Source organism: Clinocottus analis, unplaced genomic scaffold (assembly GCF_023055335.1).
Source record: "Clinocottus analis isolate CAN_PGR_092001 unplaced genomic scaffold, fCliAna1.0.p SCAF_7, whole genome shotgun sequence".
NCBI classification, from domain to species: Eukaryota; Metazoa; Chordata; class Actinopteri; order Perciformes; family Cottidae; genus Clinocottus; species Clinocottus analis.
Window position 1 is genome coordinate 6,872,757 of NW_027176229.1, and position 14,709 is coordinate 6,887,465.

Consider the following 14,709-nt stretch of genomic DNA (forward strand, 5'->3'; position numbering starts at 1 on the left):
CATTAGCTCCTTGTCTTTGATTGAAAGCGTGCTAATCTGTGAAATTAGTTACTGTTGTCTTGTAGCCCTCCATGTTACAGTTGCTTATTCCTAATTAAATGAACAGCCAGTTGATCTTTAATGTTTTTGACCAGCACTGGAAATGGTCTCCTCTTTTGTCAGTGCAGAGACGAGTGATCAAAACCAATGGACTTTCTCCAGAGTTTTCTAAACTATACTAATATACTTCACATTACTAAAATGGCTTAAAAGTTACATGTCTAGAAAACAATTCCCTTACTAGAATGGCAAAGCTTTCACACGTTTCTCACGAGTCAGTGTTTTTCTTTTGTTTTTTTTTTAATTTTAAGTTTGACATAATCTTACAGAAACAAATCTCGGTACAGCCTATCTGCTTCAGATAGACATTTCAACACAAAAGTCGGATTAAGAAACACACAAATCTTATTGAAAATGACAGCTCTTCAAAACAAACCGGTGATGATGTTAAGACAGAGTCATTTTAGGAAACTCATAATGTCTAAAGTTACACCTACTGAACCTTCTGAAGATGTTCTGCACTTCCATCGTCAGAAAACAGGATTATAAGACAAAGAAGCAGGCTGTTTTTGGTTATGGGTCTTTATTGGCCTCCATCAGCCATGTTTAAACAATGACAATAGCAAAAAATAAATTAAACAAAAAAGATTTAGGGCTCTTGTCACCTGGCACCTCTTCTACCTGTAGTACATTCAACTGCTACCCACGTGTACCTCCCCCTGTAGATCACTTTAACATGTTTTACTGGCTGAACTACCACTGTGCATTGACTTCATCCAACAGGAATGCTTTAAAAAAAATGCATCAGAAGTTACTTGAATTGTTCTGAACAGAGAGGCATGTTAATATGCAGAACTAATGTGGTGTGAAGGTAGTATACTCATTTCACTCGAGCGTTATTGCAAGATCGGGTTCAGGAGGAGACATTTACAGCGGCTAATTGTGTTGTATCGTCCTCTGAAAACAAGGCCTCCTTTATTTTTTTTAATCAGGAAAATTTGGCAGCACCATGCAGATCCTAAGCAAACACAAAGCCTAACACGTGTGTACAACAAGGCTGAGTGACAACATACTGTATACTTAAATGAATCCTCCAGTTCAAAAGAATCCAGATCTTTCTCAAAACCTTTATCGTCAGATTTATGTTCATATCCAACTGTTTTGTCTCAAAGTAAAAACAACTTTGGATGAAATGCAACATTCTTGTGTAGCATGTGTATCATTGGAAAAGTCCACGCTGTGCCATGAACTGAACACATATAAGGTCCAATCACCTCCCTTACCGCCACACCTTTACGTTATTTTACTATAAACATCCCAATACTACCGGCATTGGCTAAAAATTGCTGTCACAAATTGTTTAAATATGAACATATTTCTGGGGCAGATAGATCCATTTCCACCTATACCTGGGGAACCAGAGGAATTTGTAATGTAAATACAAAATAAATTAAAAACCAACTGTGCTCTTCTTTTCTGCACTCTCTGTTGAATGTTATTGGCAAAACTGTATTAGTTAAACAAAAACATTTGACTCCATTTGCAACCAACGATTGCCATCCAGTGCAACTTCTGACAACTGAAAAGAAGACAAAGAAGTCAAACGTGTGCTGTAACAATAATTCTGGGGAACTGTGCTAAAGTTCAGCAGTAATTTAGTAAGCATGCAGTAAATTGCGCACCTTCCACATTGGCTACATACAGAATATTTGTCTTTCCCAGGTATCAAATAAAAGCTGGAATACCCCGCAAATAATGAAAAACAGCCTTATTTTTTTCAGTTGACATCCATAATGCTTTTAAATTATACAACAGGTAGAATGGGTGTCACAGGCCGTAACGTATGATCAAACTCACAGTTCTAGTTAAGAGTCAAAAAGTGTTTCATTGAAAGCATTGCTACACTTCTACCTTCAGCAACTATTGGACTTGCACCTGTTTGAGTGATCCTTTCAGTCACAGCAGTGTGGTAGCTACGGTGAGATACAGTAATGTGTACGAGTCCAGAATATACAGAACAGTTTGCCATCATCAGTCAAAGTATCTATTGCTTTGGTGGAGGCTGTGCGGCCCATTTAGTTCAGCTCAGGTCTCTCATCTGTGTCAAGCGCTCCGCCCTTTGAATCCTGTACGCCTTCTGTTTCAGACCTGACCATTTGACTCGTGTGAGTTCATGTGCATTTTTTTTTTTGTATTATGCGTGGTGTTAAAGGTGCAACGTGTAAGACCTGGCCAAAGTTTTAGTTAAACACATATTGAGAAGATGTCTCACTTATTTCTAAAACCAGGTGTTCCTCAAAAAGCGTCACTGAAGGGCGAGTCGGGTGGTCTCCTGAACTGATCTCTTGAGAAGAAGTGGCCGGGTACTTCACATTGCACCTTTTTAAACAAATGATTACCAATAGAGATGCTTGTGTCAGTAGTAACCCAGGTGTTTTCTTTCGAACTAGCCCAACATCCTAACGTTTGGTTTTCTTTCTGAAAAGAATCTTTTGGACTCATCGTCGTAAAGCAATTTTGATTATGATTCACGATGGTTCTTCCTCCATTTTTACATCTCATTATAGAGGTAAACTGATTATACCCTGTACAATAAGACAATAACTAATTCAATACTTTAAACAAAGACATGAACATCTTTAGAAAAAGAACCAATAAGATCACTTTCACATTGTGGTGGTAGATAGTATTGTGTACCATATTTTCACTGTAAAATGTACAAAATATCATCATGTTGTTGGCTAGTGACCTGCAATCTTATTCACTTTGAAGCATGTTTATTTATCTACAACATACAGTGTACTCTGAAACAGTAACACATTTATAAATAAATATTGCAATCTTAACAATCTTACAGTTCTCCTTTTTATTGTCAGTTCTTCACGACTCGTCACCTGAGCTTAACGAAGGTGAGGCATCCTTTGCATGTTCTGTCTCCGTCCGTTCACTTCTCCTCTTATGTGCTATCGTTCACCAGCAGGTCTACTGTTTTTTCTTTTTTTTTTTTTTTTTTAACCTTTCCTTCTTTCCACCCCTCACCCTCTCAAATGTTAATTTAAATAAATAGATCTCTAGAAGATAAAAAATAATCACATGTCCTTAAAATCCTAATAAATGTATGGAAAAACAATCAAAACAATCTATTAATCAAAGCGGACACACAAAAGGGAAAACAAACATAATTATGTTCACCAAAACAAACATGTCCCATGAACCCATATCTATTCGTGAGATATCCAGTTCCACTCCATTTTCACTTTGTATTGTAATTTCATTCAATATATCCTGTTCCTGCTCCACGTCACACTGCCGGTAACCCTGGTCTGTCCTGCTGCCTAACGTGGTTTCTGATTTGTGTTTCGTTCTGGCTTGCAAAGCCCAAGCAGCCTCCTTTTTTATATGAGACACCTCAGTCAGTCCCCTTTTAGTTCACAGACAGTATTTCACAGTATTTCTCTGTGTACTTCAGTTCACTGCTGTCCAATCACCGACAAGGAGAGGGGCCAGGGGATGACGTGATTGGTTCTGAACACAGGGAGAACGCCGTCATTGGCTCGAAGGTTTCACAAAGCGGGAGGTGAGCCTCAAATGTGGCTAATGTTCTTTCCTGCTTGTAATTGTGCAAGTTTAAATGCCTCTGTCTTGGATGCAAGGGAGAAACTGTCTTTTGTTCGTCATATCATCTTCCAACTCTTGACACATTCTGTTGTTTGAGGAAAGAGCGAGATCACCCTTTTTCAGTGCTGAACGGCAACTCCCACCGGTGCCTGAATGTATTGTAGAGTACTTGGAATATATGTATTTTACATTTCACATATGAGCAATGTCAAAAGCAAATAGGTCACATGAAGAAACAAAAACGAATTGATTGTATTTTTGAAGCTCACCTAATCTTCAGTGATCATAATCACTATATAACCATTCAATAGACTTGGCTGGTAAATATTTAAACTATATTAGTAATTAAATCAACAGCCACAGCCAATTGTGGCAAAACACCATATGGGTAAAAAACACTTTACAAAAGATGTTCTTGCCATCCTCGTTTAAATGTGTAGTGCCTTGATTAATTTGTCCAACGGCAGACCCTGAAATTTCTGAACAGCACAATGGTTTACTGGTATTCTAAAAATAAACATTCATAACCAATCGTGACGCTATTATTGATTTTTACACTAATATTTTCACAATGACTACTGAAAACAAACTCATTATGTTATGTATTGTTTGCTACCGTTGCTTTCAGTGTGGGTGAGTGATGACAGTATGCTTTTCACAGCCTCATATTCCTCCCCTTCTCCCTCCCTTCATCCATTGCAAAGGCATTACAGGTGAATTGTACTCATTGTCCATCCCCCCCCTCCTGTACTCATCCTCTGCCCCTCCATTTCTCAGTCTCTTTTCCATCAGTCACAGATTGTCTTGTAGCCTCTCCATGTAGGTTCTGATTTCAGACTGACCCAGGTCCATATCCTGGCACACCCACTTGATGTCATCCTCGCTCCCATTGGTCACCAGGACGGACGAGTTGGCGTACGGGCCCCCCCCACCCGAATTATCATTGGGCAGGACGGTGGCAAAAGACGTGAACTGGACACGCTTGCGTTTGGCGGCTGCAACTGCAGCTGCAGCTGTGGCTCGGGGGGAATTGTTAAGATGCTCCGCTTGGCCGGTGGCATTTTTTCCAGCAGTAGTGATTGCTGACAGGCACTGATGCGGCTCTGGAACTGACCTGGGCAAGGTTTGTCCGTGCGTGATGCCCCGGTGTCCACCTGTGCCACCACTCCCACGCATGGTGCCCATGCCTGTGCCCACGCCCATCACTAAGGTGTTGCCGGCCCCGTTCAGCAGGTACTTGTTCTCCTCGTATCCTCCTTCATTCCGGTCAATGATGGTGGTGCACTCATCTGGCAGCCCGCCCTGGCATTGCTCAGAGTGGTCGGCTAGAAGGTCAGCCTCGTTCCCGAGCCACACCCAGTCATGGGCGTGGTTCATGTTGCCTCCGGCTTCCAGCACAGGGACCTGCTTGTGACGGTATCTGCAGATGGAGGATGATAATTAGCCCGTGACTGAAGTCAACTTGAGCAAGTGCAATTTCAGGATGTGCTGAATTGTTTAATATTTACAATAGACATCTCTTTATTTATATAGAGAGTGGAAAGGTCTGAAGCAAAAGACGAGCAAACAAACAACAAATTGCCAATAAAGATGTTGGACCGTATCTTACAATCAGCACAAGTGATCATTATTTAGGTTTTTAAATTCATCATATAGAATGTTTATTATGATATTATTTTGAAAATGTTGGCTCATTTACAACATTAATTTAGCCCCTTCCTTTAATGGACAGCGTCAAAAAAATAAACAGGGCCAATTCTAGGTCTGTACCTAATAGCTGGAAACTTGAGATTAGAATAACTAAATCAGCATTTGGATGCTGCACCCCTGTTTTCTTATTTGTACATTAGACTAAACTATTAGTATTATATGATTTGTAGAATTTGATTCCAGTGGTGGTTTGCCGTGGTGTTAATGGATGGAGGCCTTGTGATTTACCCCACCCACATCTCACACTCAGGATCGTCAGGATTAATGAAAGCCATGGAGTCGACATTTATCACAATGTTTTTACCTGAAGGCAAAGCTGACACAGTTGATGAGGAAGACCAGTATAGCCAGACAAAAGACACCCAAAAGGGCATACATTCCAATCTCCAGGTCCGACAGTCCTCTCGTGGTCTGGGTCAGCTCACTATCCCCGGTGCCTGGTACCTCCACTTGTGCTGGGTAGCTACTGTAGTCCCCTGCTTGGCTGGGGCCTCCACCCCGGCTGCTGCTGCTGCCGCCACTGGCAGCTTTACCTCCTGAAGTGCGATGGGTCACTGTGCTCTTGGTCGTTGTGCTCACCTGATTCATGGGAAAATAGGTATAACTCCCCAAAAACACAAATTCATCGTTTCTTCATTCACGCTCATGTTATTTGCTGTGTTATAGATAGTTAACAACCTTTCTTGTTTTGTTGTGTTGTTTCTGTGTTCTGTGGATTGCTGATTTTCATTAATACAAAAATGATAGGAATAACAAGTGGGATATAAGATTGATACATTTTGATTTAGTGTGTGTATTCATAATGAAGAAGAGATCCTGTGGAGTAAAACGTTGATGATATATTTCACTTTCAATAATTATTGTCATTCTCATTTTCCATTGAGCTACACAAATATAAAGTCAAACGACCCAGTAATGTTCTCGCAAAGGAAAACAAAATAATCACGATCCATTCATCGTTCCCCCCCACCTTCCTCATGGCGCCTTCCTCTCGATCCACTGCTGCACTGATGGACTTCCACTCTCCTCCATCCTTTGTTTGGTGCTCACTGGTACTGTTGTCGATCCCTCCGCCGTCGTCTTGTCCCCCTCTACCCATCACACCCCTGTCGTCACTCTTTGCTCCAAACTTTACGATCACATTGCCAACTCCAGATGCCAGCACGCTCTTTCTTTTGGATTTCTGGCAGGTCTCGGAGATGATCATCTCCACACGAACCAGCGGTCCCTGTCCATCGCCCTCTGCCACTACAATAGGCCAGTGTTGCTCCTGATTAAAGAATAGACAATGTGAAGGTAAACAAATGCAGCACTTCCGTAAAAAGTGTCTCATGAGAATATCTATCAGTAGAACGTTCAGGGTTTTTGTTTATGGCATCTTTTACACAGCTTGAAAGTACCTGATTGGTTATGGAGACGACGCTCTCATCCAATGACACAACCGAGAGGAGGAAGTCCTTGGAATCGTAGACGTCAAGCGGTGTCACTGAACCGTCACTGTACTGGATCCACGCACTGATCGCTGCCTCCTGGAAGACAACGAGAAGAAACAGACAAAGTCGGAGCAAATTCACGCGCTGGTGAAGCATTAAGCAGCTAAAGAGCCAGATGTTTCTCTCTGTCGTTGGTGGAGACCAAACCAGAGGTGAAAGGAGAAATTCAGATTTCATTTTCCATTTAACACTTTTGCCATAACAATTGTGTGTGTGTGTGTGTGTGTGTGTGTGTGTTAGTTTTAAGAAGTTTGTTTGATAGAATAACAAGAGCATTATATTTTCATTTTGTTCTCCCCACCACCGGGACTCGCTGGGAGGAACGAGTGCGGCACCTTCAGTTAGCGAAGCTGTAGAAACTCAAATTCAGCCAGATGTTACACATTGCAACTCTAAGTGTCTCTTAAACATATAACCCTAACCCTGTATATGTTATATGTTTTTGATGATTGAGCTCTTTGTGTCTCCAACACACTCTTGGAGAAAGACACAATGAGAGACACCTACACGCCCATTCATCCACCCAAACAAACAAACACATCTAACATTGTATACATTGATAATTGAAACCTAACTACTTCTTTTCATACACTGTGTGTGTTCTGTCTTTCTTGTATGTTTCTCCATTCTCCATCTCTTCAATTACAAGGAGGACACATACTTGGAAGATGAAAATACATGTTTTTTGTCATTAGCCTTTTTCCAGCAGCAGCTGTTCCGTAAATAAAAACAGAGTTCAGCGCTTGTCTAGTGATCCTGCCTCACTAATTTCCCTGGATAAAACCCTTTGCTTTCTTTAATCAGAACACAGAAAAGATTGTGTAGGAATAAGAGAGAAAAAACCTCCTTACAAAAGTAATTAAGCTCCAACGTGAGGAGCAACACTTTATCTCTCCTTCCTTCTATTTTCACATTAGATTGCAATTTTTCCTAGCCTGCTCCATTCCCTCACCCACCAGGGTTTGTTTTTCTTTCCACCCTATTTTCTCCTTCTCACTTTCACTCTCCATAGTCGCATCATCGTTCCACAGGTAATGGTAAATGATGTAGATAAAAACAGACAGAAAAGAAATTAACGTTAGAATATCAGATCTGTATTTTCATCGTAATGAGCGGTTTCTCATCCAATTAGCCCTTGGACAGAAATTATAATGTGCTGCCTTGTTTAACAGAAGGGAAGGTGGCGAGGAGGGAAGATGATAATAGCTTGAGATAGTGGAATAAAATAACCCGTGGCAATGTGAGTGGAGAGCCAAGAATAGTGTGTCACTAAGTTGCAATATAGTATGTATGTGGACGTAAGTGAGCATGTTTGTTTCTTTTTTTTCAGTGCATTATTGTGTGGTAATGCACTGATTAAGGGAGCACGAGTGGAGAAATGAGTAAGTGAATAAGAAAAATGAAATGAATGAATACATGAATAAGAAAAATATGTCAAATGTAAATTTGTAATTTAGAATAAAATAACAGTGTTTATTGTCAGAAAGCGAACAGCGTTTATGTGGTGCAGCTGTCAATAAAGTACCATATTTTTTTATACTGTAGCTAAACTGAGCTGAAGCCTGGAAGTTCCACACTCCTAATTACAAACTGATCATAGGAGCGATAGCCGCGATGTGTGTGATATGAGAATTACTATTTAACCGCTATGATTACAACCTTGGGGGTATTGCTGCGGAGATGGAAACAGTTTAAGATGTAGTCCATCAATGTGTGTGTGTGTGTGTGTGTGTGTGTGTGTGTGTGTGTGTGTGTGTGTGTGTGTGTGTGGATCTGTGTGTGTGATACAAACCTATAGGTACACATGCTTCACATGGGTCTGCATGTGTAAGTTACATTCTGAAAAGCTGCTGTTACAACCCTGGCTGATGTGATTTCTATCAGAGATGGAGATACTGAGTGTTTCCTTGATAGTCGGGTCATATAGAGGATAGTATGACTCCATCCTGACATTCAGAGCGCACACATTGGAACCATCTTATGAATGTGCCGAGGTTTTTTTTCCAATCATTCAGTACAATTTTTAGAAGGAATATTCATTTTGCATTCCTCAAAACAATATACACACATACAAATTATATAAACCTTATACAAAAATCTATATATTAATATAGTTATTTTCTTTTAACAATTGTTGGTATTTACACATATACAACACATAAAACATGACATGCTCACCAGCAATTTTCCTCAGCTGAGGTGAAATAACTGTACGTTTACGATCATATTTTCCTTGTTTTCAAAGAGGGAGACAGAAAATGCATCATGCACATAGGATCCAGGGTGTTTTAAAAACACAGAGGATACACACACGCATCACTGGAAATCCTCTGAACAAAGGACTCAAAATCAAAGGGTTCTGGATTTTGGATCAGTCCTTCGGGAGGATTTGATGTCCTTGAAATTCAGCGGTTGAAGGATCCTTCCTTGACTTTGAGAAACATCCATTGAGATCTGTGGATAGATGTGTTTGCGTACCTATAATACCGCCTACCTGTTTCGGTGTGTGTAGCAGCTCTGTGGCTGTCGTTGTCAGCTGAATAGCTTGGGAATTCCCAGGACTCACTGTCATACTGAGAGACAGAGATGCAATCAGCTGGACTCCCAGATCAGTGATGGTGACCTGAACAAACAAGATAATATCATAATGCGTGCCAGTAAAAGGGACATGCATCCCAAATATACAACATAATTCAATATGTCTTTTTTACCTTGTCATCCAACACAGTCACAGTCTTCTCTGCCAGGATGGAGTCAGACAGTGGGGACAGAACCTGCGACCGAATCACACGAACAGTTCACATTAGACATTTCAAGTTAGCGCAATGTGAAATGAATCTGTGTTATAAGAGTCGCAGTGGAGTCAAGTTCATCCAAATGTTTCCCAAAGTTTCTAAAAAAAAGCTTTCATTAAGAAGTTTACATTCCCAGTCAGTCTGCAAAGTCTGTCCAGGAAAGAATCCGCAGCAACACAAGTGTTCACCAGCTGCACAATCCAAGTAAATCACACCGACTACCTCGTTGTTTGATAGGTCATGGAATGATGGCTTGTGTCTCAAAATGTCTCAAAATGATAACAATGGGCAGTGTAGAGCATTGAAGTACATATAAGGAACAGTCTGAAAGACAGTTCTGGAAAGACCTGATTTAAAGCAACTTTTATTGCCGACCCAGTGATTATTGCCTTAAGGGGACAGTGACGGGTTTAACACTGGCTGAGGAGTGGCGGGAGCTGGTTAACAACCCAGTGCTCTGGGCCACAGAGACTGGCAGTGTCTGTTGAAGTTCGGAAACACACACACAAAAAGACACGGACCTGTAAAAACACAAGGTAAGTAGTGCAATCACACAAACACACAAAAACCCATTGTTCCCACCCGCCTCCCAGCGGTGCCGCTGCATGTCAGCGTCCGACTAAGACAACACGGTATAGACAAAGTACAACGGCGAAACGAAAGAGTGAATGAACAGAGTGGAGTAACTGAGTAAGTGAGGGCCGGCGAGCGAGCCGGGGAGAAATAAATGGAGTAGGTGTCAGCGAGCGGGCGACAATGACAAATAGAGGAGGACAGAAAGTGAGAGTGGGCAGAAAGAAGGAGCGCAAAAGAGATTGAGGTACAGATGGAGAAAGGGAGCAGAAGACAGACTGTGATAGAGATTAGGAGCCCCGAGCTGTAGTGTGCTACTCCGCCTGGCGACAGGAGGACAGGCAGATCTGATTGGTGTACAAAGAAAATCTCTCAGTGAACGTGTCGGCGCGTCAAACTCAATCCCACCCTCAGCAAGCTAACAAAATGCAATGATTGACAGCTCTGGGATTGCTCTTCAAGACAGGCAGAGAATAAGAGGGCGAGAAAGACAGACTGGGCGGGAGAATGAGAGCGAGAAAAGGGGGGAGAGAAGAAGAGGCGAGACTCAGGGGGGGGGTAAAATTGAAATGTCAAACTATCAAATGATGGCTGTCGACTGTGGCATCTAAATGGGAATGCTGGGTAAATTCTCTCTCCTGGCTCCCAAAAAGAGCACAGCTGTCTGCATGCGTGCATCTGTGTGAGTGTGTCTGTGTGGGTGTTTGTGCGTGCATGCATGCATGCAGCAGTCCCCAGTCGAACGGACGCAAAAGACACACTCAGCTGTTCCCCAAAATATAAATCCCCAAGATACAGACGCTCAACACACTCATCAGAGCAATCACGCAAATGTGAGCACTTAGACTGAAATGTGAGGATTTTGAAATAGATGTAGTTATGTTGTAGCATAAGAAGATGCAGATGCAACATCACAGAATATAACAAAACCTGTGTTGACTATGACCGTGAGACGTATTGTGGTTTTGCCTCAGCTCTGCTTCAAACCAGCGTACCAGTACGCCACAGGACTGTCATCCGCTGTCACATTCAGTCACAACAGGCCGGCTTATTGGAATTCAGCAAGTGCACCAGTGTGTGTTCCCTGTGTGCCAGTGTAAGTGTGTGTGTGTGTGTGTCTGTGTGTAGTACTGAGCATCACACTAAGATGTCAGTGCCCAATCCGACAGTTAATTGTGGCTAATTGTGTAAGGGGCTCGCAGGCGAGGCTGATAGTAACCGCGAGAGAGGAAGAGGAGAGGAAGAAAGAGGGGATAATGTGTCTATCACTGGAGTGCTTATGGCTGGAATGGGGGTTGACAAATTACACTCCACTTCAGATATTCAAATGTTCAACTGTTTGACTTTGACGACGTTCAACAATAAATGAATTACCGGTCAACGTTGAGTGACTACTTAAAAGGCTATTTCAAACACCAATCCTTGGATGCATCATCATGAGGAAATGGCACATCAGAATTTCCAGTTCTGAAGTTAGAAAGTTGAATCAAAGTAACAAACTTGGAAACTGCGTCAGGCTTTTAAAAAGTGCTTTTTTTCATATTTCACTCTCAGGTAAGTATAAGAAGGTTTATACTGCTTCAAATATGATAATGTGTTGTTTTGGGGACAAATAATGAGAAATGAAAGAGGAGAACAGATCAGACCTGTATGGTAGTAATTCCCAGGTCCCGGCCAATCAAGATTCGTCCATCTATCAATCTGGCAATGCGAGGATCTTCTACCTGCGGAGCACAGAAACAGCCGTCAGCCAGTACCACGACAATCAGTCAATTTGTTTCTAACTAATGTTTAGAATATGTGTGGATGTGTCCTGGAGTAGTTTACCTACTGCATACAAATGACTTGTTTGAACTGTTGTTCAATAGACAAAAATCAGTGCAAAGAGGAAAGAGTAAAACAAATCATGTCATTTCATGACATGAACGTGGTAATAACCGACTTGTCTTACTGTGGGATGGCAAAGTACTTTATTCCCAAAAATATTGAACTTTTCCTTGAAGGAAGATTTGGTTTTATGTGTGTGTGTGTACATGTGAAGGTTTGTGTATGCCTACCTTTAGCTGGTCCAAGACCAGATGAGTGATATCCGCTTGCCAGTCGGCACCCAGCATGTAGACCATGTCTCCTCCAGGGTCAGAGGGCTCTGCGACAAAATGGGTGAGGACCCGCACCAAGGCGTACTGGTACTGAAAGGTTAAGAGAAAGGTTAAACTCCAGCGCTTAACGACGCAACAGGCACTTTGTGCGTGAACAGAAATAAAAGACAAAACAATATTGCACAGTATCCTGAACGAAAGCGAGCACAAAGCCACATTTTGGTCTCAGTGAGTGGAGCGACAGTTCTTGCGGTCTATCAGGGATATTGTCATTGAAGAAAAGGATTAAAGAACTTTCTTTAAAAGTGTGTTATGAAAACCAATCAAATAATACCTGTAGGGTGCAGCCTTTGCCCTTCCTCTCATCATCCTCATCATCTTCACTGTCCCTGGTGGGTCTGGGAGGAAAAGAGATAAATGAGACAGAGAGAGAGAAGGAGAGGGTGAGATTATCTGGTAATTAAATGCCATTTTAATACTCTACGCTCAGCTCCAGGTAATCAACTGTGTAATCTCTGCTCCAGGTTACACTCTCTGTCAAAGAAAATACACTTTAGTTTGTCATCCAGCTGTAGCACTTTTAAAGTACTTCAATTGTACATTTGTTGGAATGCCTGGGTGCACACAGTATGTCCGATGCAACTGGCCTTGTGCTTTATTCTTCCTAATGCTGTCCGCAGGTGAGTTTGTCTTAAACAGCATTGGGTACCTGAACTGTTACATATCTTTCCTCTGGAAAAGCAGTCCCAGTTCACCTCAACACATCCAAAATTAATATAATGTATCATGTACCTGATGTTAAAAGAGTCCTTGCTACAGTAAAGGACACGGTTGCTTTCTATATTAAGTCCCACAGGGATCAATTATTGGGCCTTTCATGTTTACGCGTCTGATTAGTTCTATCAGATGCAGATGACACGCCCCTCTTTGCTTCAGTGTGTCCTGGTAATATAAATACTGTCCATGTTTCACTGAATATAATCAATCTGTAGATGACATACAATTGGATTCAGTTGCACAAATTATAGTTATGTTTTATGCTTTACTTAGACTGGGGACTGTGTCTGTATCTTTCAGAACGTATTGTGTATTGTTTTAATATTGTTTTATTCCTCCGTAACGCTCCTCTCTACAAATACATGTTCTGTGGTCCTTGTTGGGGGTTGCTTGTTATCACACCCAAGGGGTCAAATATGACAGCTTGGTCAGTGGCCTATGATTTAAACTATGATGCTCTACTTGGCCGGGCTGCGGGAATAAAGAAGGAAGTAAGGTGACGTAGGATAAAGAGCAACAGAGTCGATTTAGGGATTTAGGGATCGGAGCAGAAATTGTGGAAATTAAAAAATAGGTCCAGCATAACAGAAAGAAAGATGGGGGGATCAAAGCAACACACAAATGACCACACACACACACACACACACACACACACACACACACACACACACACACACACACACACACACACACACACACAACCAAGATGAAAACACACACAGACCATAAGGATTGGGTTTATTATAACATGAGAAAGAAAGTGCACATGCATATTTTAGCTGTGTGTGTGTCTGTCTGTCTGTCTGTCTGTCTGTGTGTGTGTCTGTCTGTGTGTGTGTGTGTGTGTGTGTGTGTTTGCTTCAAGTTAGTAAGTGTATGTTGTTATTAAAATCTGAGCTTTAAAAACTAAGTTTCCCCATGTTGACTCTGAAATTGAGTTCAAGAAACTAAGTTGGTATTTAAATGTGCCAACTTCTTGCTTCGACATCCCTTCTCCATACTGAAGTGAGAGTTGCTTAGATTATTTAAATCATTGAGGTATATGTGCTCAGCTCAACCCAAATGTAGCCCAAGGAGGTGTTGTCACACGCTTGATGTAGGTACTGCAACACCACAACTCCGTCCTCGGAGAAAATACACACATTTGGATGTCATTCAGTTGAAAGATTCACTTAAACGATACAGACTCTGTGAGAAAGAGAAGTAGAAGTAACAGAAAGAAAGAAATGAAAATAAAAAGTAGATAAAGGCTCAGAAGATGCGAGAAATCAAAAGAAAGCAAAGAATATACTCCTGCCAAGGCTCTATTATATTGTACATGTTGTATTGTATTCATACAAATCAAAATACACAGTGACAGACAATGAACAGTTACAATGGTTTTATGCTACAGTGTCGGTTTATGGTCTATTTTTATGCCTTCGCCCTCCTGCCTTCTTTCACATCGCACAAACACACAAAAACGCGCACGCACCAACATCCCGTAACGGATCCGCCTTCTTGCATTGTCTTTCTTTTGAGAAAACGTGTACCCATGTGTGTGTGTGTGTGTGTGTGCGTGTGTTGACTGAATGCTTCATTCAGCTGCAATGATGCTAAAGCCAT

General features: G+C 41.5%; 1 protein-coding gene across 1 annotated transcript in view; it reads right to left on the reverse strand.

Annotated features, from left to right (window-relative positions):
- Positions 1–605: 605 nt before the first annotated feature.
- Positions 606–14,709, reverse strand: part of si:dkey-215k6.1 (transmembrane protein 132D) — a 215,291-nt gene continuing 201,187 nt past the window's right edge. The window contains exons 8-16 of the mRNA XM_068604864.1: positions 12,662–12,725; positions 12,286–12,417; positions 11,875–11,952; positions 9,572–9,634; positions 9,355–9,483; positions 6,768–6,896; positions 6,338–6,637; positions 5,672–5,946; positions 606–5,077 (exon numbers count right to left, since the gene is read on the reverse strand). Coding sequence (XP_068460965.1) covers positions 4,450–5,077; positions 5,672–5,946; positions 6,338–6,637; positions 6,768–6,896; positions 9,355–9,483; positions 9,572–9,634; positions 11,875–11,952; positions 12,286–12,417; positions 12,662–12,725 — 1,798 coding nt within the window. The 3' untranslated portion in view covers positions 606–4,449. The remainder of the gene's footprint in view (positions 5,078–5,671; positions 5,947–6,337; positions 6,638–6,767; positions 6,897–9,354; positions 9,484–9,571; positions 9,635–11,874; positions 11,953–12,285; positions 12,418–12,661; positions 12,726–14,709) is intronic.